This window comes from Cervus canadensis, chromosome 19, assembly GCF_019320065.1.
Source record: "Cervus canadensis isolate Bull #8, Minnesota chromosome 19, ASM1932006v1, whole genome shotgun sequence".
NCBI lineage: Eukaryota > Metazoa > Chordata > Mammalia > Artiodactyla > Cervidae > Cervus > Cervus canadensis.
The window spans coordinates 2013010-2036225 of record NC_057404.1 but is presented as its reverse complement, the minus strand read 5'-3'; the positions used below and the strand labels follow the sequence as shown (position 1 = coordinate 2036225).

General features: G+C 38.0%; 1 protein-coding gene across 2 annotated transcripts in view; it reads right to left on the bottom strand.

Annotated features, from left to right (window-relative positions):
* GABRG1 (gamma-aminobutyric acid type A receptor subunit gamma1) overlaps positions 1-23216 on the bottom strand; it is a 99256-nt gene that overhangs the window by 42914 nt on the left and 33126 nt on the right. For both annotated transcript variants that reach the window (XM_043438849.1, XM_043438850.1), the window contains exon 3: positions 14313-14380. In XM_043438849.1, the coding sequence (XP_043294784.1) occupies positions 14313-14380 (68 nt within the window). The remainder of the gene's footprint in view (positions 1-14312; positions 14381-23216) is intronic.

Below are 23216 nucleotides of genomic sequence, written 5' to 3'. Positions count from 1 at the left end.
CAATTCCTGGGTCAAGAAGATCTGCTGGAGAAGGGATAGGCTACCCACTCCAGTATATTCTTGGGCTTCCCTTGTGGCTCAGCTGGTAAAGAATCCACCAGCAATGGGGGGGACATGGGTTCTGATCCCTGGGTTGGGAAGATCCTCTGGAGAAGGGAAAGGCTACCCACTCCAGTATTTTGGCCTGGAGACTATATAGTCCATGGGGTTGCAAACAGTCAGACATGACTGAGCGACTTTCACTTGCAAGCATCATGTCATTAAATCTTTACTACAGCCCTATGAAATAAGCACTACTATAATATTTATTTTAAGGAATGCTTATGAATAGAGATATAAAATAATTCTCCCTACATCATAGAGTAGATGGTATGAAAACTGAGGCATTGTAAAGTAAAGTCATTCAGTCGTGTCCAACTCTTTCCAATTCCATTGAACGAGGTTCCTCCATCCATGGAATTTTCCAGGCAAGAGTACTGGAGTGGGTTGCCATTTCCTTCTCCAGGGGATCTTCCCAACCCAGGGATTGAACCTGGGTCTCCAGCATTGCAAGCAGACTCTTTAACCTCTGAGCCACCAGGGAGTAAGTTGAATCCCAAATCCACACACATAGCAACCACATACAATGGTGATCATAGTGAGGCCTGATGGGCGCCATAAGTGGAGAAAAGCCTCTGTTCATAATCGGAAAGACTATAAATAGGAAATTGCGTGGTTATGAGAGAATTCTTAGAAGTAGGTGCTTAGGTATAACCTACCTTTGTATCCTGACAGTCATGCCTGCCATATTATAAAAGTAAAAAATAATTTGATAGAAGTAGTGAATAAGAATGCATAACCAATGCTATTGAGAAAGGAAAGTGAGTAAGTGTACGTATGTGTGAAACTCTGACATTAGAAGGTTAGGAAAAGAGCAAACCGAAAAGCATGAAGTTTTATATGAGTCATTTGAGGTGGGAGAGATTGTTTGCTCACTCTTGATGTAATGCTAGCTCTTGTCCAAACTTACCCAGAAAGAAATATTTAATATAATAAATAAGAGTATACTTGAGAGTTTGACTAATGAAAGAAAACTCTTTATATGGTAAGAGAACTGAACAGCAGAAACTGCTTAAGATAAAGTGAGAGGCTAACATACCCCACCAGGATTATGGATTAGCAAAGATACAACATTGGTTGGTAGCGGAAACCGTAAGCTACTGAGTAGGTATATCGGCTGCAGTGTTCCTATGAACAGGGCATTAAAATGACACTTGAAAACTAGCTTATACAGGGCTGGGAAACAGCCTGGCAAACAGTTGTGAATCCTGCTTTTCAGCTGGCAGTTCCTTCTTTAGCAGAGCTGTTTATAACTGTGCTAATCACTGCTGGATGAATTATGACGTCCAAAGCGTCAAATTCCCTCAAGCAGAGATTTTTGGGAAAATGGGAAGATTTTTTTCTGCTCACAATTCCCTCAATCTAGGCTCAAGAAGAGAAAGATACAGAGCATGTGTCTTGATAATCCATCCTCCCTAAACTTTTTGCAGAGGTTAATACTTCCAAGCTCTTTTAAATTTCTAACCCTTAATAAATGCTTCATTGAGAGAAGAAGTTATTCAAGCCTGTGTCATTTTATACATAATTGAAAAATCCCATTTTATTTGCTCATTTGTATTAGTGTAGTTTCAAGAAAATGATCAAACCGTGTTCTTGTACTTCATGTTCCTATTTACAAGTTATAATTATCTACATAATAAATAAGCAAAAGAAACATGAAAAGGAACTTCCAGTCACTCAGAACAACAAGTAGAATAGCTTCTAGGATAAACATTTCAAGATGAGGAGCAGTGCATGTAGCATTTGAGATCGCTTGTACATTGTGAAACTTTGCCTCCTTGCAGTTAGCCCAGAAAATAGCATTAGTGGGTAAAGGTGAAGAACTGAGCCATCTTGACTTCTAACTCAATCAATCAAACCATAATTGATGAAAGTGAGTGTCATGCCCTTTTCCTGGTTCATGTCAGCTTGCAATTACCTGCTGTATCTAAAACTGAAATGCACAGGTTAACTCAGTATCTTTTTTCAGTAATGAAATTAACATCACACAAAATGCAGGCCTAAATAATTAACTTAGGTGCATAATTACATCATGAAATTGGGTTGATTCTCATGTGATCTTATGAACCTGGTATTGATCTCCCCCTAAGCTATCGATTCACATGGCCAAAACAGTGAGACAGATCAGTGGTTAGCAGTGAATCAGATACTAAGGCTATAGAGAAAAGGTATAAGTGTAGCTAATCACCATCACAAACAGCTTTAGTGATGCAAATTCATAGGATTCTTCCCCACCTTACTCAATTATTATAAAGGCATCAACTTCTTGATACCATCACAAGATAAGAAAAAGACTTGGAAAAAAAGAAAAAGACTTGGCATTCCTTTTTTCAAATGGAAAAGAAAAAAAAGGTTTTGTCAGATACTTAAATCATTGAAGTCAGTCATCAATACATTGAGGGATATTATGACATAAATCCTGCATTCAGTTACCAACTGGGTGCTATTTTTATGTCTGAAAATGTAGACTGCCAAAAATACATAATGCCATGTACATTCATCAAGTAACTTTTTAACAAATATTTTTCAGTGTTCAAGTTACTTCTGCATTGTTCTCAGTTTACAAAGATGAACGTGAAGCTTTGCTGTTATGTATATTTACATAATAAAATTGGAAGTTAATACTGCTTAGGAGAGACAGAATTAAAGAGAAACAAAAACAATAGAGATTATTTTCAGCTAGGAGAAATTAATAAAGACTTTGTGACGGAAATTGTATTTAACCTGAATTGACTTTTAAACAGTTGCAAACTAACATTAGAGATTTTTATCTCTAAAACAAAAGTTAATTATGCTGTCCAAGTTCAAATACTAACACAAGCATAGAATCAGAATTTCCGACATATCTGTATGCTTCTAGGATTGCACTCTTCACAGTATTACTGGAAGTGCCGGCTTCCAGTGTTTACTTTGGTAGGTTAGATCAAATCTCTACATATCACAAAATGGAGTTCTCCATGCAGATAAAACCGAAGGCTATTTATTGCAGGACTCACATAGCTTCTCCTAGAGAGATTTGTCATGATTCGCATTATAGCAAAATGTTAAAAAGTGGAGACACTTAACAAGATTTATCTACTTCAAATTTTAATTAAACTGATGTGAGTTAAAATCCATTGCCAATCTGAAACCTAAGGCTTTCATACATTATTAAAAAGCCCTTGGACTGAAATATATTCTTAAGGAATAAGACATTGTCTTTAACTGTACACATAATTTTAAATACTTTTAAGATAAACTACAACAAATACATCAAATGTGTGTTATTGTGAGAAGTTATGATGTAATCTAAAGAATACTGGTTGAATGGAGACAGGAAGTCATGTCAGACTCCCAGTTCTGTGAGTTTCCAGAGGAGGAAGCGGATCAAGGCCTTTACTCTTTCTCAATGGAAAAATGAGGGCACTACATGAAATTATCATTCTTATCTTTCCTAGCTCTAAGGTTCCATGATCATATTCTAAACATAAATAAGAATAAAGGCCCTATGGACATGGTAGCATCCAGTGACCTGTCCTCATAAAAACACTTCTGATGTAAAGGTATTGAGAGAGTCAATTCCTAGGCAGGTTGGTAAGAAGTCCGGGGTCCCAGAGGAGGAGACACTTTTCTTTCTTTTTTCTCTACATTCCTTAGTGTTAGTCACATAAATTTTTTTTTTTTCTCTCTAAATCCAAAACTGATGATTACACAACAAACAACTCAGTTTAAACTCTGCACTGGGGATTATATAACAACAATGCATCCTGCTTGAGGGCGGATTCTCCATCCTGAAAACCTTCTGACTAATTCTGATATCTTAGAATGTATATTATGGGAGTGGGTCTGGTCAGTTCAGTTCAGTCACTAATTCCTGTCTGACTCTTTGAAACCCCATGGACTGCAGCACCCCAGGCCTCCCTGTCCATCACCAACTCCCGGAGTTCACCCAAACTCATGTCCATTGAGTCAGTGATGCCATCCAACCATCTCATCCTTTGTCATCCCCTTCTCCTCCTGCCTTCAATCTTTCCCAGAATCAGGGTCTTTCCAAATGAGTCAGCTCTTTGCATCAGGTGGCCAAGGTATTGGAGTTTCAGCTTCAACGTCAATCCTTCCAATGGATATTCAGGACTGATTTCCTTTAAGATGGACTGGTTGGATCTCCTTGCTGTCCAAGGGACTCTCAAGAGCCTTCTCCAACACCACAGTCCAAAAGCATCAATTCTTCAGCGCTCAGCTTTCTTTATAGTCCAACTCTCACATCCATACATGATCACTGGAAAAACCATAGCTTTGACTAGATGGACCTTTGTTGGCAAAGTAATGTCTCTGCTTTTTAATATGCTGTCCAAGTTGGTCATAACTTTCCTTCCAAGGAGTAAGTGTCTTTTAATTTCATGGCTGCAGTCACCATCTGCAGTGATTTTGGAGCCCAAAAAATAAACTCTGCCACTGTTCCACTGTTTCTCCATCTATTTGCCATGAAGTGATGGGACCGGATGCCATGACATTTATTTTCTGAATGTTGAGCTTTAAGCCAACTTTTTCACTCTCCTCTTTCACTTTCATCAAGAGGCTCTTTAGTTCTTCAATTCCTGCCCTAAGGGTGGTGCCATCTGCATATCTGAAGTTATTATCTCTCCCAGCAATCTTGATTCCAGCTTGTGCTTCATCCCGCCCAGCATTTCTCATGATGTACTCTGCATAGAAGTTAAATAAGCAGGGTGACAATATACAGCCTTGACATAATCCTTTCCCAATACGGAATCAGTCTGTGGTTCCCTGTCCAGTTCTAACTGTTGCTTCCTGACCTGCATATGAATTTCTCAGGAGGAAAGTCAAGTGATGTGGTATTCCCATCTCTTTCAAAATTTTCCAGTTTATTGTGATCCACACAGTCAAAGGCTTTGGCATAGTCCATAAAGCAGAAATAGATGTTTTTCTCTGGAACTCTCTTGCTTTTTAGATGATCCAGAGGATGTTGGCAACTGGATCTCTGGTTCCTCTGCCTTTTCTAAATCTAGCTTGAACATCCGGAAGTTCACGGTTCACATATTGCTGAAGTCTGACTTGGATAATTTTGCGCATTACTTCACTAGCATGTAAAATGAGTGCAATTGTGCAGTAGTTTGAGCATTCTTTGGCATTGCCTTTCTGTGGGATTGGAATGAAAACTGACCTTTTCCAGTCCTGTGGCCATTTCTGAGTTTTCCAAGTTTGCTGGCATATTGATTGCAGCACTTTCACAGCATCATCTTTTAGGTTTTGAAATAGCTCAACTGGAATTCCATCACCTCCACTAGCTTTGTTCCTAGTGATGCTTTCTAAGGCCACTTGACTTCCCATTCCAGAATGTCTGACTGTAGGTGAGTGATCACACCATCATGATTATCTGGGTTGTGGAGATCTTTTTTGTACTGTTCTTCTGTGTATTCTTGCCACCTCTTCTTAATATCTTCTGCTTCTGTTAGGTCCATACCATTATGGCAGAGACATTACAGCAGAGACGTTACTTTGCTGAATACTTTGCTGAATAAGGTCCATATAGTCAAATTTATGGTTTTTCCAGTAGTCATCTGTGGTTGTGAGAGTTGGATCACAAAGAAAGCTGAGCATCAAAGAACTGATGCTTTTGAACTGTGGTGTTGGAGAAGACTCTTGAGAGTCCCTTGGACTGCAAGGAGATCCAACCAGTCCATCCTAAAGGTAATCAGTCCTGAATATTCATTGGAAGGATTGATGCTGAAGCTGAGGCTCCAATACGTTTGCCACCTGATGTGAAGTACTGACTCACTGGAAAAGACTCTGATGCTGGGAAAGATTGAAGGCAGGAGGAGAAGAGGCAACAGAGGGTGAGATGGTTGGATGGCATCACTGACTCGATGGGCATGAGTTTTAGCAAGCTCCAGGAGGTGGTGATGGACAGGGAAGCCTGGTGTGCTGCAGTCCAAAGGGTTGCAAAGAGTCAGACATTACTGAGTGACTGAACCGAACTGAACTGAATCCTCTAAAATGGTGATATATTATCGTTTGAAGTGATCTTTAGTCCATGATACAGCATCACCTTATATGCTAAACTGCTTTTTCCTATTCATTGTTTTTCTGTTTTTTAAAAAATATTATTAGCAACATACTACCATTTGTCACTCTCCTCATGTAAATAAATTTTATATTAAGAACTGAAACAATCAAATTGTTGCCTAATAACTTTGAATTCATCATTGAAAAATTTTGGTAGATACCATATAACTCAATTTAAATAAAGAGGTGAAAACTGTAGACTTATAAGGTATAGCTGTATTAACTATAACATTTGAAAAATGAAATAGGGCCTTAAATTAGCTCCGTAGGAAGCAAATCTAAAAACCAGATTTTAATCACAGTTTGATGGAACTGTCCCACTAATCCTAACCTGAGGCCAGATCTGCCAAGCAGTACTAGTCCATTATAGAACATTCTATATCTACTAGTCCATAAAGGACTCAAAATTATAACTAACCTGGGAGGCATTTCACTAAAAAAGAATTCAACATTAGACACCTCCAAACACTGACCACGGTATTAGATAATGAATTATTAAATATATTTTAATATATGAGGCAATATTTAATGATATTTTAAACAGGAACTAAGTGTAATAATAGCCATGATATAATACTTGGAAAGATACCATGTTATAGTAAAAATATGCATAATAGTATAGCATTTGGGGAAACCATGTATACAAAGTTATTAAAATGTTAAAATAGTAGCTGGTAGTGGTGACCACTATATAATGATAATCCATGATATTATCTGAAAATATTTTAGAAAATATAGCATAGGGTCACCATTTGCAAGTTAAAATATGTATGGATTCATAACAGAATTCTTCCTGACCCTTCCTTCTCTGTATTGATCTAATTTAATATTTTAAGCCATCCTCCCCACTAGGTTTTATACTTCTCCAAAGAAGGACATATATTTTCTAACTTAGTAATCAATGTATCAACTGTCACAGTAGAAGTATTACATAGATAAAAGACAAATAAGATTACAGAATACAAATTTAAAAGTATTTTTAACATTAAGAAACAGTATAAATTATTTTAATAATTTTTGGAGGTTTAGAGATCAATGTAATTTCTTTATTATAAGAACTCTAACTTCCTATTCTTGGAGCAAACAAGCATTCTGGATCAAAGCAACACAGATGAAAATAACAGTCATTTGTTTATAATTTCTAATTTTATTTCTGTTAGTGTTGAGTCAAAAGGTACCTAAAATAGAGCCAGTGAGAAGAAATTGACTTTAAAGGATATACTGAAAAAAATAAATCTTAATGTAATATGCAAAAAAAGAAATAAAAACTAGGGTAGCAAGCTTTAAAACATTGTACGAATGAAACAAACTTAATGTGTTGCTGTTTTATAATTCCTAAAAGTAATACGGCTGGCAAGGAGTGACTACTTCCTGTTAATACAGTAAAAGGAAAACACAGGGTTAGTTTCATATACAGAAGCCATGTTTAAATCTTCATTTCCTTAAATCTGGAAGCATCAGTAACGAAAAAAAAGAGAAGAAAAGAAGGAGAGGAGTGGGGAGGAAAAGAGAGGAGAGAGAAAGCAACCCTGAGAGAGGGAGCGGCGGAAAGAGACGGAGGCAGAGAAACGGGGAGCTGAGGGACCCTGGGTGGAGGGGGAAACGGCGACCCGCTCGTTTTCCCGCCTGGGGAATCCTGTGGACGGAGGGGCCTGGCGGGCGGCCGTCCATGGGGTCGCAGGGACACAGGCCGCAGCCGAGCGACTCGGCATGCACGCGTGCGGGGGAGAAGCGCACGGCGGCCCGCCCCGTGTTCCTCCTGCAGAATCCCGGGACGGGGGAGCCTGCTGGGCTGCCGCCCTCCCCGGTCCCGCAGCGTCGGACACGGCTGGCGCGAACACGGGGACCAATTGTGTGAACCACGCTAAAGAGACGTGCTCCTTGAAAGAAATTCAGGGTTCATGAAGGAAGAAATTCTCCCCGAGCACCAGCTTTCTCAGTATATTTGGAATGGTTAAACAAAAGTTGTATGCCTAGGGATTTAATTATAAAAATTGAGTTTGATAAAATATGATAAAATTTAAAAAAGAAAATCCTAAAAGTCAGTTCTCACCATTCTCAAATGAATTATTTAACTATACCTTACCCTGTAACTATACCTCATGGGCTTCGCAGGTGGCTCAGTGGAAAAAAAAAAATCTGCGCTAATGCCGAAGCCGCAGGAGACATCTGTTCGATCCCTGGGTCAGGAAGATCCCTGGAGAAGGCAATGGCAACCCACTCCAGTGTTCTTGCCTGGAGAATCCCAAGGACGGAGGGGCCTGGCGGGCTACAGTCCACGGGGTCACGAAGAGCTGGACTTGACTTGGTGACTAAACAAGCACTCTCTATATGGTGGCTCAGTGGTAAAGAATCTGCCTACCACGCAGGAAGCCGCAGGAGCGGTTCTATCTCTGGGTTGGAAAGATCCCCTGGAGGAGGGCCTGGCAACCCACTCCAGTGTTCTCGCCTGGAGAATCCCAAGGACGGAGGGGCCTGGCGGGCTACAGTCCACGGGGTCGCAGAGTCGGACACGGCTGAGTGACTTAGCAGGCACGCGGGCACCTTCTAGACAGACATTCGATGCTTGCCCCTTCTGCTTAAATGATGGAACGAAACTTGTTTACTGAAAAAATCTCTTCTCCCCCTTCTTTTATTTTGATGCAGTAATAATTAATGTTTATAACTTTTGTGGGTCACCTATACTTCAAGATTATTTATACTTTTATAAGGAACAGGTTGAACTCTTGTTTTCTGGTAAAAAGAGGCTGAAAGGGGGCATTATTAAGTATTTCTATACTGCCCAGAAAGAAAACAACTTGTCTTTTGCTAAATTCAATAAATCCTATTTGTGTACTGCTCAGACCCTGATGCTGGGAAAGATTGAAGGCGGGAGGAGAAGGGGACGACAGAGGATGAGATGGCTGGATGGTATCACCGACTTGATGGACATGAGTTTGAGTAAACTCCGGGAGTTGGTGATGGACAGGGAGGCCTGGCGTGCTGTGATTATGGGGTCGCAAAGAGTCGGACACGATGGAGCGACTGAACTGAACTGAATGTCACTCCAGCAGGTAGTTACTCTGAAGTCTAGCCCAGCTGGTGCCCTGGCTTCCTTCTAATTTGAATTTGCCCTCTTTATAACTGGTGCCTTCATTCTTCAGCCCTGTCTCCAGGACCAAAACCAATAAAAATTTCAAGCCTGATGAATCTATCCAGCTTAGGAATCATATTCTCAGATCAAGTGACCTATGACCCTGGCATTTACACTGATATAAAGTTAAATTCTATAGACATGATTTGGGATCTTGTTCTTGAGAAGTTTTTATCACTTTTTCTCTCTGGTCTGATACTTTCAAAGAACCTATACTGATAATCTCTTAATATTGGGCTATATAAGGGTGTACTACTTCCTATAAGTAAACCCATGCCCAAACTATAGCTGTAATTGTCAGCGATTACTGTTCTGTACTTACTCCCCTTGTGTTACTCATTATATCATCTTGGATTCACTGGAGCTTTCACTGAGTTTTACTTTATTCAGGGAATTCCCATAACCCTTGACTATTATATGTGCTACCAGAAGATAACTGGTAGCACAGAAGATAGCAATTGTTTAATTATCCTGAGATATTTACTGAAAAGAGTGAAAACACATAATCTCCTCAAAACCTGAAAAATGAAGAGGATGACATACTTTAATTTCAGTCTAATAACCTCTATTAACATTTTGTGGCTTAAGTTTTTATTGTATTTTTCTTTTGTTTACATTTAGATAGCTTTAATTAGAATATGCATAGTTGAATGGCCTCTTTCCTGTTTTTTTTTCAATTCCAATTAGTTGCATCTGTTACTCACTTCACACTCATTTTCAAAATAGAAATTATGGGATAATCTATTTATCGACTAATTTATTCATTCTTTCAACATGCAATTATTGAATATCTAATGTTTAACAGTGACACCAGGATTGAAGCCATTAACCTAACCTTGAATTTAAAAAAAAAAAAAGAAAGATATATATGATTGTAGAATGATACTGTTTTCAGTTCAGTTCAGTTCAGTGGCTCAGTCATGTCCAATTCTCTGTGACCCCATGAACCATAGCACGCCAGGCCTCCCTGTCCATCACCAACTCCCGGAGTTTACTCAAACCCATGTCCATTGAGTCGGTCATGCCATCCAGCCATCTCACCCTCTGTCCTCCCCTTCTCCTCCTGCCCCCAATCCCTCCCAGCATCAGGGTCTTTTCCAATGAGTCAACTCTTCGCATCAGGCGGCCAAAGTACTGGAGTTTCAGCTTCAGCATCAGTCCTTCCAACAAACACCCAGGACTGATCTCCTTTAGGATGGACTGGTTGGATCTCCTTGCAGTCCAAGGGACTCTCAAGAGTCTTCTCCGACACCACAGTTCAAAAGCATCAGTTCTTCAGTGCTCAGCTTTCTTCACAGTCCAACTCTCACATCCATACATGACCACTGGAAAAATCATAGCCTTTACCAGACGGACCTTTGTTGGCAAAGTAATGTCTTTGCTTTTTAATATGCTGTCTAGGTTGGTCATAACTTTCTTTCCAAGGAGTAAGCGTCTTTTAATTTCATGGCTGCAATCACCATCTGCAGTGACTTTGGAGCCCAGAAAAGTAAAGTCTGATACTGTTTCCTCTGTTTCCCCATCTATTTCCCATGAAGTGATGGGACCAGATGCCATGATCTTAGTTTTCTGAATGTTGAGCTTTAAGCCAACTTTTTCACTCTCCTCTTTCACTTTCATCAAGAGGCTTTTTACTGTTTTTAGGTCTTATCAATAATCTACAGATACTATTTTATGCAGCCAAGTTTGAAAAAAAAAAAAAACATTTTGTAGCAAACCATATTTTATTTCATTTGAAAAAGTAAAATTATTAAACCTATATATTAGCTTTGTTCCCTATCAGTACCTTAAGTTGTATATGTAGTCAAGAGAGGAAAAAAAGACTTGCTTGCTCAATTCTATTCTAGTCTGCTTGTTTTATTACAGTCACAGTGAAAGCAATTCTATTCATTTTATAATAATTGAATTCTAATGTTCCTGCATTGTTTAGTTAAAATTGTTTTCTCTATAAACTGTTCCATTGTTCCTACTATGACATGCTTCTGTTTTAATAAACACTACTAAATATCCTAGCTTTTTTCTTATATGTGCTTTAGTATCACCAATTTTAATAGTAATTTCACTTAATTAGCTTTAAAAAAACTATCACTGTCCAAGGTTGCAAGTGTGTGATTTGCCCCACTGGAAACTAAATATTTAATACTATGAAACTTTTATGCAAGAATATCATCACAGAAGTCTCCTGATAGCTATTCTTGTCAAAGTATTTCTGGAATACTAATTCAGTATTAAATTCTACTTCTTTTTAATAACCACATTTCTTCTTTAATGAATTAATTCAAATTGAAGACAAAAGGCACAAATAAAAAATATATAATGCAGGGAAGTTTAGACTTCCACATCCCCAAATGGGTTTACCTAAGCATCAGTAGAGACTGGATATTTTAAGATTCTTTTAAAGGGAAAATTAACATCTTATTAAGGCATTACTTTATAAAATCTTATATTTGCACAATGTTAAATTAATACACACAGCTATATAAACATCTTTATCTTTACAAAAACCAAGTGGTTGTATACAAATTTGTTTTGAGTTAGAAGGAAAACTAAAACACTTTCAAATTTTACCTTCCCTTGCTTTATCTTCATTTTCTTGCCAACTTATCAGTTTAATTTGCTATCTCAGCTTCATCTTTCAGGTCCTTAAATGTATATATTCCTCAGGGTCTGATATTTTTTCTTTTTCCTTCTCTCTTTACTTTCAGACTTTCCAGTTCCTCAGAGGTTTAGCTAATCACAGACAAATATTTGCTCCAACCCTTTACCCTGAGAGGGGGCTCCAGTTTTCAGGCTATCAAATTCAACTTATCCACAGCCAGTTCATATTCATTTGCATTAAGGCAACAAAGATGTCCATTATTGTGTGGCCTGAATCCTGTCACTATGGTGATCAATATAGGCAGCTGTGAAGGTTAATGACAGTCACGTGAACATCATGTTGAGTAAGAGAAAAACCGATCATGACTGTAATATATAGGACAAAGCAGACACAGCTAATTGTTAGGTATATAATGATGGTTTATTCAGGTATAATAAAGGGCTTCTCATCGGCTCAGTGGTAAAGAATCACCTGCCGATGCAGGAGGTGCAGGTTCCATCCCTGAGTCAGGAATATCCCCGTCGAGTAAGACATAGCAACCCTCTCCAGTATTCTTGCCTGGGAAATCCCATGGACAGAGGAGCCTGGCGGGCTACAGTCCATGGGGCCACAAAAGAGTCAGACAGGACAGTGACTAAATGACAACATTCAAGTCTAAAATGGCGAAGACTAGAATAAAGGGACACTTGGTCATAATAATGAATAAATGAAGTTGGGGAGAAAAATCCTCAATGTGTTAGAAAATAATCTTTGCACAGTATTATGCACTCAGTGGGGTCCTCCCACAATTTATATGCTGAAGGCCTAACCCCCAGTACCTTAGAATGTGACTGTTTGGGAGACAGGGCTTGAGATGATTAAAATGAGGTTGTTAGGGTGGACCTGAATCCAATCTGACTGCTGTTCTTATAACAAGGGAAAGTTTGGCTATTTGGATAAAATGTGCATGAAAATCTGGATACACAGAGCGCAAGGGAAGCGGGTGCACTGCAGAAAGCCCGTGCGAATCAGCAAAAAGGTGGACATGTGCAAGCCGAGGAGGGAGGCTTAGAAAAAAGCAAAGTTGCTGACACCTTGATTTGACACCTTCTGCCTTTCAGAACTTGAGACGTAAATGTCTAATGTCTATCGTTAAAGCCATCCAGTCTCTGATACTTTGTTATGGCAGCTGAGAGGCTAACACGGGTGTCCATCAAAGGAGATGAATATAACATATGATAGAACCCATTGAAAGGCATCAAGTAGTCTGACTCAGAAATGGGGTTACTAGGGTTTGGATTAGTATATTTTCAATCTACTTTAAATACTGTCTATTTATACTATAGGTGTTAATTATGTGTTTCAAATGGTAAGAAAATTATTCATTATACATGTAAGAGATAAAGCATAGTTACACACTTTTATTAATTTCCAGCCTAAATGACCTTCCCTTGGCATTTTTTTCATATTCTCTCTCTTGCCCATATTTCTCTTACACTCTCTTCTCTCTCTACCACCATCTTCTTATCTCATTCTCTTCTAAGTCAATTTTCTCAAAATAGTAGTTCATAAAATTAACCTGCATTCCCACTTAATCTCCATCACCTTGAAATCAGCACATGATTTCATGGCTGTTCCTGCAGAACCTGTATTTCAGGGCTCTGTGCCAAGAAGTTGGGTATGAGACCACTTTTGAGGCTGGAGGAGAGACATATGATCCAGCTCTTATTCTTTTCTTACTTTCAGCATTCCTCTGAATTTTATCTGAGAGAACCAGTATCATCTAGCCAATACCAGTAGGCCCAATTTAATTCATTTATCATTGGATTCTCATGTACATAGGTAATTGTTTATTAATTCCTTCTTCTTCATCCTCTTTTCTTCCTCAGATAATTTAATGTCATCTTCTCCTTGCTTCTCTTACCCTCTGACTTTACTGAATATGTCCCTTTTCTGCACTTCTCTTTTTTTTCCACCTGTAGTTTATACACACTGGCCTCATTTTACCATCTGATCAGCAGATCTGTGTTCTTCTTAATATGTGTCTCCCTTGGATCACTTCTTGAGGCTTCAAGCCATATCTTATACTGTTTGTTCTTCCTCCCTTCTCAGTTTATATCTATTTCCAAATCATCTCCAAATCAACTTATTCCCTGAACTTAAAATCCAAATCATTGCTGGACAGTTCCTCTTGAATGTGCCTTTAGCATTTGAGGGCACTTGTGACTATATTCCCAATCTCAAAAGATGACTCTGCTGTCCACAAAGTCATCTCTATACCTTAGAGTCAGCCTATGCACAACCGGCAAATCACTGCACATTTTCACCCTGAACCCATTCAGAATTAGCTCTCAGAAACTGCTCACATATTTATTCTATTGCTGTGATATGTACTCAAGAACTGCATGCAAATAATAATTTTTAATATTCATAACTCACCATGTTTATGGGATCAACTGGTCCAATGCTGTTTACATAAACATCAGTTTCAATTACTGTGGGCCTCACTGCAAAATACCAATACAAAGAATGTTCAAAGATACAATCAAAGTTGGTGTTAAATCTTATTTAAATAAGTCTTTACTAATCATTAATACTCTATCATTTTAGTTATAAAACATTTTGCACTATGAAATGAAGAAGCATGACTCATTATATAAACACAACAATCTTTTAAATCAATTATGTAACTAAAAATGACCATTTTTGACTAAAAATATTCCAGTATATAGCCTAAAAATGTTAAAACTGTTCAAACCTTCCATGAAAATTAATAAAGTTAATTCAGTTAAAAATGTTAGATAACTTACTCTGCAACAGTTATAGAATTTAGGATCGGATAGATTTTAAGCCTAAATATTGTTATGTAAGCCTGTGCATGCGCACATGTTCGGTCGCCTCAGTCGTGTCCGATTCTTTGCGACGCTATGCGCTGTAGCCGTCCAGGCTCCTCCGTCCATGGTATTCTCCAGGCAAGAGGGAGCGGGTTGCCATGCCCTCTTTCAGGGGATCTTCCCCACCCAGGGATCAAACCCGTGCCTCCTGCATTGCAGGTGAATTCTTTACTGCTCAGCCACCTGGGAAACCTGTTAATATACTTAGTGCATATCAGTGGTGTCTAGCAAATGTTACCAAGCTTACTCTGAGAGATGAGTAAGAAAACCCTGATCTGTACCGTTTGCTGATTTCAGTGTTGCAAATACTCCCACCATGACTGGTGTAGAAATGCCACTGTGAGGTCCCTGAGTGCAGAGTGGGGACAGTATGTAATTAGTGGCTATTGTGAGCCAGTATAAACCAGTTCCAGCAACACTAGAATCTGAAGCACAGTTGTGATGATTAAAGGAGGTGATGAATGTAAAGCATCTCCTCTAGGTCTGATTCTTATCAAGAGCATAATCGATGTATTTCCACCTGCTTCCTCCCTTGCTAACAACATCCCTTTGGATTGTTTACAGCTGGCCCCAAGGAAAGGTGCATTTGCCTCTAATTCTCAGAGTACATGGGGCGGCCCCCGCTGAGAGCTTCATCTGTTGTGCTTTGCATGTAGCCTTTTGTGCCTTCTGAGTTAGCCTTTGAACGTCTATAGTCTTAGATTCTATCAGAATGTGTAGCCCAGGTCAGCCTTTTAAACACTTACTGAATGATATGGTTAACTAATACCCTCCATAGTGAATATTTTATGATCACTAAATAGCGATTGTGATTTAGGCTTTCTCCCTTCGTCATGTATTTTTGGCTTCCTATAATGAGATTTAGCTTAATAATGATAATTTATACTCATGAGATTTTTTTTTTGTTTACTATGAAAAACATTTTCACATAGTTTCTTTTTATTTCCTACTCCCCCAAAGGTTCATTTATTGATTCCACAAATACTTGTTGAGGAATATATGTAAATGTTTCATAGGCAGATGGGAAGGGAACAAACACTGGGAGGAAAAAGTCTGTAATAGATCTCATAGAGCTTTACAAAGAGAGAATGCAAACTAAAGCAGAAAAACCGCCTCGGACGTTAAAAGTTTCTAAAGTAAGCATGTTTCTAGAAATATTTATTCAGTCATCCTTTCTGGATAACTTTATGCGATTTCCCTTTCTGGCCCAGTGTTTATCATTCTTACAATGCAAACACTATATTAGACCTGGCAGGATGAATCTTCTCCTTTAATATGTAGCTGAGTCTGCCTGTCTGATTCCCTAGCCTGTCCCAAATCTCCCTGTCTTGGTAACCTACTCTGGCAGAGCCTCCAGGCTGGTAAGATTCCATGGAAAACTTAAGGCATTTTGAGAAACAGTGCTTATATTATTTTAAAACCATATTTATTTTTAATCTTTGAAATTATAAATAGTCTCAGTATGCAAAACTATAGGTTTCTGGGCTTGAGTGCTCACTTGCTCAGTCCCACTCTTTACATCTGACTCTGCGACGCCATGGACTATAGCCTACCAGGCTCCTCTGTCCATGGGATTTCCATGCAAGAATACTGTAGGGGGCTGTAATTTCCTCCTCCAGGTATCGGCTTCTAGACTTACACAATATATGACAGTGTAATTGGATCTACTAACCAACAATTAGATTTCTTAAATAAAAGTAGGTCCTATAAAGTAGAGAAGGTTTTATAGCTTAACTTAAACTGATGACTTCCAAATGAGTTCTCTTAATCAGCTGCCATTTATTTTTGACTAGCTATCAGTTGTAACCAATAAATATCATGTTATTAAGCTAATTATAACTAGATTCAGAGTGGTTTTTATGCAAGTCAATTAATAACAAGACAAGAGGTTTATTACTTTCATTTGCAAGTACATTTACTACTAGTTATAAGCAATTAAGTGCAGTGTACCTGTCTTATTTGATTAGATTTTTGGTTCATCTGATAAACCAACAAACACTGAATACCCACTCTTAATTGCATGATACTTGGGGCTGAACATAGTCTATACCAAGAACTAAATGATCCTTGAGAACATTATTGGGCTTCCCTGATAGTTCAGTTGCTAAAGATTCCACCTGCAATGCAGGAGACCTAGATTCAATTCCTGGGTTGGGAAGATTCCCTGGAGAAGGGAAAGGCTACCCACTCCAGTATTCTGGCCTGGAGAATTCCATTGACTGCCTAGTCCATGGGCTCACAAAGAGTCAGACATGACTGAGCAACTTTCACTTTCACTTTCAATCATTAAAAATGTGAGCATCTTTCCATCTGCCTGTTGACCAGCTACATGTATTCTTTGGAAAAATGTCTATATCCGTCTTCTGCCTATTTTTGGATTGGGTTATTTGTTTTTTTTCAATATTGAGTTGTAGGTAGTGTTTGTATATTTTGGATATTAACTCCCCGTTGGTCACATCATTGCACATATTTTCTCCTATTCCATAGGTTGTATTTTTTAGTGATTTCCTTTGCTATGCAGAAGCTTTCAAGTTTAATTAGGTACCAATTGTTTATATTTTGCTTTTATTTATTTTTCCTCAGGGTACTAGTCTAAGAAAATATTGCTACAATTTATGTCAGAGAATGTTTTGCCTATGTTCTCTTCTAGGAGTTTTATGTTGTCATGTTTTTTATTTAGGTCTTTAAGCCATTTTGTGTATGGTATGAGGGAGTGTTCTAATTTCATTGACTTATAAGTAGTTGTCAAGCTTTCCCAATACCAGTTTTTGAAGAGACTTAAGTCATTTATTATATATACTCTGAGATGAAAATTTAAAATGCTACTTTACACTGTATATTTTGTTGTTGCTATTCAGTTGTTAAGTCGTGTCCAGTTCTTTGTGGCCCTGTGAACTGCAGCACGCTAGACCTTCCTTTCCTTCACTGTCTGCTGAAGTTTGCTCAAACTCATGCCCATTGAGTCATTCAACCATCTCATCCTCTGTCACTCCTTCTCCTCCTGCCCTCAATCTTTCCCAGCATCAGGGTCTTTTCCAGAGACAGCTCTTCATATCAGGTGGCCAAAGTATCAGAGCTTCAGCTTTAACATCAATCCTTCCAATGAATACTGAGTGTTGATTTCCTTTAGGATTGACTGGTTAGATCTCCTTACTGTCCAAGGAACTCTCAAGAGTCTACTCAAATGCCAGTTTGAAAGCATCAGTTCTGTGCTCAGCCTTCCTTTGGCCCAACATCCGTACATGACTACTGAAAAAACCATAACTTTGACTATATGGACCACTGTCGGCAAAGTGATATCTCTGATTTTTAATATGCTGTCCAAGTTCTCATAGCTTTCCTACCAAGAGTAAGTGTCCTTTAATTTCATGGTTGAAGTCACCATCCAAAGGGATTTTGGAGCCCGAGAAGAGAAAATCTGTCACAATATCTACTTTTCCCCATCGATTTGCCATAAAGTTATGGGACTTGATGTCATGATCTTAGTTTTTTGAATACTGAGTTTTAAGCCAGCTTTTTCACCCTCTTCTTTCACCCCCAACAAGAGGCTCTATATTTAAATAAAAATTAATTAAGTAAACCTGAATTTAAATGTACTTGCTTAGCCATACTAACACATTTCAATACTCAGTAGTCAATAACCGTTTTCAAATATCCAACACTCATAAATATAAGGCTATTATTAATATATATGACATATAATTAATACATATAAATTTAATTATTGAGAGGGTCTTGTTAGAGAATGAAAGACTGATCTCTAATTCTGAATAAATGTCTCTTTAGGCAGAAGGCTGAGCAACTTACCCCTGGGCTTGCACCTAATCAGGGGTAAAGAAGAAGAGGCATGGTAAGATTTAAGGACAGAGAAGCAGTAGAGTCTTGACGCACCCACACTTTAGAACGTCTCAGTTCAGCTCAGTCGCTCACTCATGTCCGACTCTTTGCAACCACATGGACTGCAGCACTCCATACGTCCCCGTCCATAACCAACTCTTGGAGCTTGCTAAAGCTCATGTCCATTGAGACTGTGATGCCATTCAACCATCTCATCCTCTGTCATCCCCTTTTCCTCCTGCTTTAAATCTTTCCAAGCATTAGGGTCTTTACAAATGAGTCTGTTCTTCACATCAGGAGGCCAAAATATTGGAGTTTCAGCTTCAGAATCAGTCCTTCCAATGAATATTCATGACTGATTTCCTTTAGGATTGACTGGCCATCCGAGGGACTCTCAAGAGTCTTCTTCAACATCACAGTTCAAATAAATCAATTCTTTGGGGCTTAGCTTTCTTTATACTCCATCTCCCACATTCATACATGACTACTGGAAAAAACATAGTTTTGACTAGATGGACCATGATTGGCAAAGTAATGTCTCTACTTTTTAATATGCTGTATAGGTTGGTCATAGCTTTCCTTCCAAGGAGCAAGCATCTTTTAATTTCATGGCAGAAGTCACCATCTGCAGTGATTCTGGAGCCCCCAAAAATAAACTCTGTTACCATTTCCATTGTTTCCCCATCTATTTGCCATGAAGTGATGGGACCAGATGCCATGATCTTAGTTTTCTGAATGTTGAACTTTAAGCCAACTTTTTCACTCTCCTCTTTCACTTTCATCAAGAGGCTCTTTAGTTCCTCTTCACTTTCTGCCATAAGGGTGATGTCATCTGTTTATTTGAGGTTATTGATATTTCTCCCAACAACCTTGATTCCAGCTTGTGCTTCATCCAGCCCAGTGTTTCTCATGATGTACTCTGCATATATGATAAATAACCAGGGTGACAATATACAGCCTTGATGTACTCCTTTCCTGATTTGGAACCAGTTTGTTCCATGTCCAGTTCTAACTGTTGCTTCCTGACCTACATACAGATTTCTTAGGAGGAAGGTCAGATGGTCTGATATTCCCATCTCTTGAAGAATTTTCAACAGTTTTCTGTGATCCACACAGTCAAAGGTTTTGATGTAATCAGTAAAAAGAAGTATATGTTTTTCTGTGATTCCCTTGCTTTTTCAAATACCCAATGGATATTGGCAATTTTATCTCTGGTTCTTCCGCCTTTTCTACATCCAGCTTGAACATCTGGAAATTCACGGTTCGCGTACTGTTGAAGCCTGGCTTGGAGAATTTTGAGCAGTACTTTGCTAGCTTGTGAGATGAGTGCAATTGTGGAGTAGTTTGAACATTCTTTGGCATTGCCTTTCTTCGGGATTGGAATGAAAACTGACCTTTTCCAGTTTGTGGCCACTGCTGAGTTTTCCAAATTTGTTGGCAATAGTGCAGCACTTTCACAGCATCATCTGTTAGGATTTGAAATAGCTCAAATGGAATTCCATCACCTCCACTAGCTTTGTTCATAGTGATGCTTTCTAAGACCCACTTGACTTCACATTCCAGGATGTCTGTCTCTAGGTGAGTGATCACACCATCATGATTATCTGGGTCATGAAGATCTTTTTTATACAGTTCTTCTGTGTATTCTTGTCACCTGTTCTTAATATCTTCTGCTTCTATTAGGCCCATACCATTTCTGTCCTTTATTGTGCTCATTTTTGCATGAAATGTTCCCTTCATATCTCTAATTTTCTTGAAGAGATCTCTAGTCTTTCCCATTCTATTGTTTTCCTCTATTTCTTTGCATTGATCACTGAGGAGGGCTTTCTCTCTCCTTGCTATTCTTTGGAACTCTGCATTCAAATGGGTATATCTTTCCTTTTCTCCTTTGCCTTTCACTTCTCTTCTTTTCACAGCTATTTGTAAGGCCTCCTCAGACAACCATTTTGCCTTTTTGCATTTCTTTTTCTTGGGGATGGTCTTGATCCCTGTCTCCTGTACAATGTCACAAACTTCCATCCATAGTTCTTCAGGCACTCTATCAGATCTAATCCCTTGAATCTGTTGGTCACTTCCACTGTATAATCATAAGGGATTTGATTTAGGTCATGCCTGAATGACCTAGTGGTTTTCCCTAGTTTTTCAATTTAAGTCTGAATTTTGCAGTAAGGAGTCCATGATCTGAGCCACAGTCAGCTCCCAGTCCTGTTTTTGCTGACTGTATAGAGCTTCTCCATGTTTGGCTGCAAAGAATATAATCAATCTGATTTCAGTGCCAATCTGGTAATGTCCATGTGTAGAGTCTTCTCGTGTGTTGTTGGAAGACGGTGTCTAGGATACCTTATTTTCTTATGGGTACCATTCACTTAAAAGGAAAACACCTGGACCAGAGACAACTTGCCAGTTTTTTGGCCACTAGCAGTGCATGTCCCCAGACTAGATTGTTGATGAAAGTAGGTAACACAGGTGAAAGGTACAGAAAAGCATGCTGGAGTCCAAGTCAAGGAAATGAGCAATTTAAAATGCCTATGAACAACAGCAAAAGCATTCCTATACTCCTACCTATAAAATAGTCATTAGGTATATGCTTGTGTCTCAACTCTAAAATGCAGATGTGAGTTCTATGCTATTCTTTGATCACTCTTGCCCTTGGTATATTTCTTCTGTCACTGTATAGCAATAGTGTCTAAACAAAATACAGTTGCTTACAACTTGTACCTGCCCCACAGGGAACTCAATCAGACAATCCACAATCAACTTTCCCTCAAGGCATGTACTGATTCCTAAATTGTGTATCTGCACATGTGATACTGAGGAAACATATAAGTCAGCTTCTGACTCTAAGTTAATATGTAGAGATTTCAGCTATTTAGAGAAGCCTAGGGCCACCAAGGAGAGGGAATCCTAGTACAACCCTTAGGCTATAAGTTGAGAAATTTCAAATGACTGCGCTCTAGGAGAAATGAAAGTTTTACAAAACAAAATACACCAATTTTGGCCAGATGAAGTTTGGCCAAACAGCCTGACTATACAAGCAAAATAACGTCAACTTTGCAGGAAATAACATCATCTAGAATATTTTGTTTTTAATATGCCTTAGTGGCATTCAGTAAAAAATTAACACACATTTCATGAAAAAGAAACCAATCCCCTTTAACCAAGACATAAAATTTTCAAAAAACTTTTGAAAGTTACACAAGTAATCAAGTTATTGTGATTATCAAAGACTTTAATATAACTATGAGAAAATAGATGAGATGATGTCAAATTTGATAAAATGCCTAAAGTTGATTTAAAAGTTAATGTTTAAAAGTGCTTTTCAACATAAATAAGTGAAGAAAATGGAGTAACTGCGTAAGTTTTGAAAAGGCAATAATAGCCATTCTGGGGTTTTGCATACATTGAAAATATTATTCAAAACTGAAGGCCACACAAAAGTATTTTCATATAAAAACTGAAATAAAGTTTTGCTAGGAGACTTACACCAAAAGAAATACTATAGGGCATATGTTTTTAAATGGAAATATAGTACTGAAAAGAGGAAAGAATATCAGAAAGAGTAATTTCTTGGTTAAAGTAAATTGTTGTTCAACATTTAAAAATAATAGTTTCTTTTAGTATTTCAAAATATAGAATGAAAATATGTTAATGTAATAGCAAAAAAAAAAAATAAGGACTAGAGTTTATGTAGTAAATGGCTTGTGAGGTCCTTAAATCATGCTAAAGTTACTAATGTATGAGTAAATCTAATAAAGAAGGCATATTTTAATCACTAAAATTAATAACAATTGTACATACAATAAGATAATGTAAAAAGAAAATAAAATTATAACTAGATGATGAATTCAAATGAGGGAATGAACTGAGGGAAAATAAAATCTGGATAAAATTGATCGTAGAGCTAAAAAAAAGAGAGCCAATATATTGGAAACCATGCAACGCCTCACTCACCACCAACCAAATATACACCACTCACAACAACGAATACATTCAAAGTCAAGGTTTTGCTGTACTGACACAAGAAATACCAACAAACTAGTAATCTTACAAAACACTCATAAACAGCAAAAAGAAATAGGAAAACAGCAAGGAAAGGATCCATACCAAAATGTTGAAGAAATAAGAAATCAAGATCCAATGCAAATTAACTGTGGAAAATCCCCTCAATACACATAAGCAGAAAAAAAAAAAAAAACAACTGTTTTTTAAAAAAACAAAAAACAGTTACACATAGTCAAGCAATCACTTGGGTATTAGAAAAACCTCCTTGTAACAGAAATTCAGAAACTAAAAATGTGCCATGTCCACCCTCCTCCCAACACAAACACATACATAGGAAGAGATGAATAGGAAATTTATTGAACTTAGGAAAGAAATGGAAGACAATATGATAAGATAGAAAAATAAATAAATAAACTAAAAATAGTGAATAAAAAACAAGGAAAATATCAAGAGAATATAAGTGAGTTGAAGAGAATTCAAAGAGAATGATAGAAAATAGAAAGCTATGATTAACACACCTGTAATTGTAGCTTAAAAAGAAAACCAAAACAGTTAAAGAGAACCAATATTCAACACTATAATGTAATAAATAAATAAATCTACCCAGAGA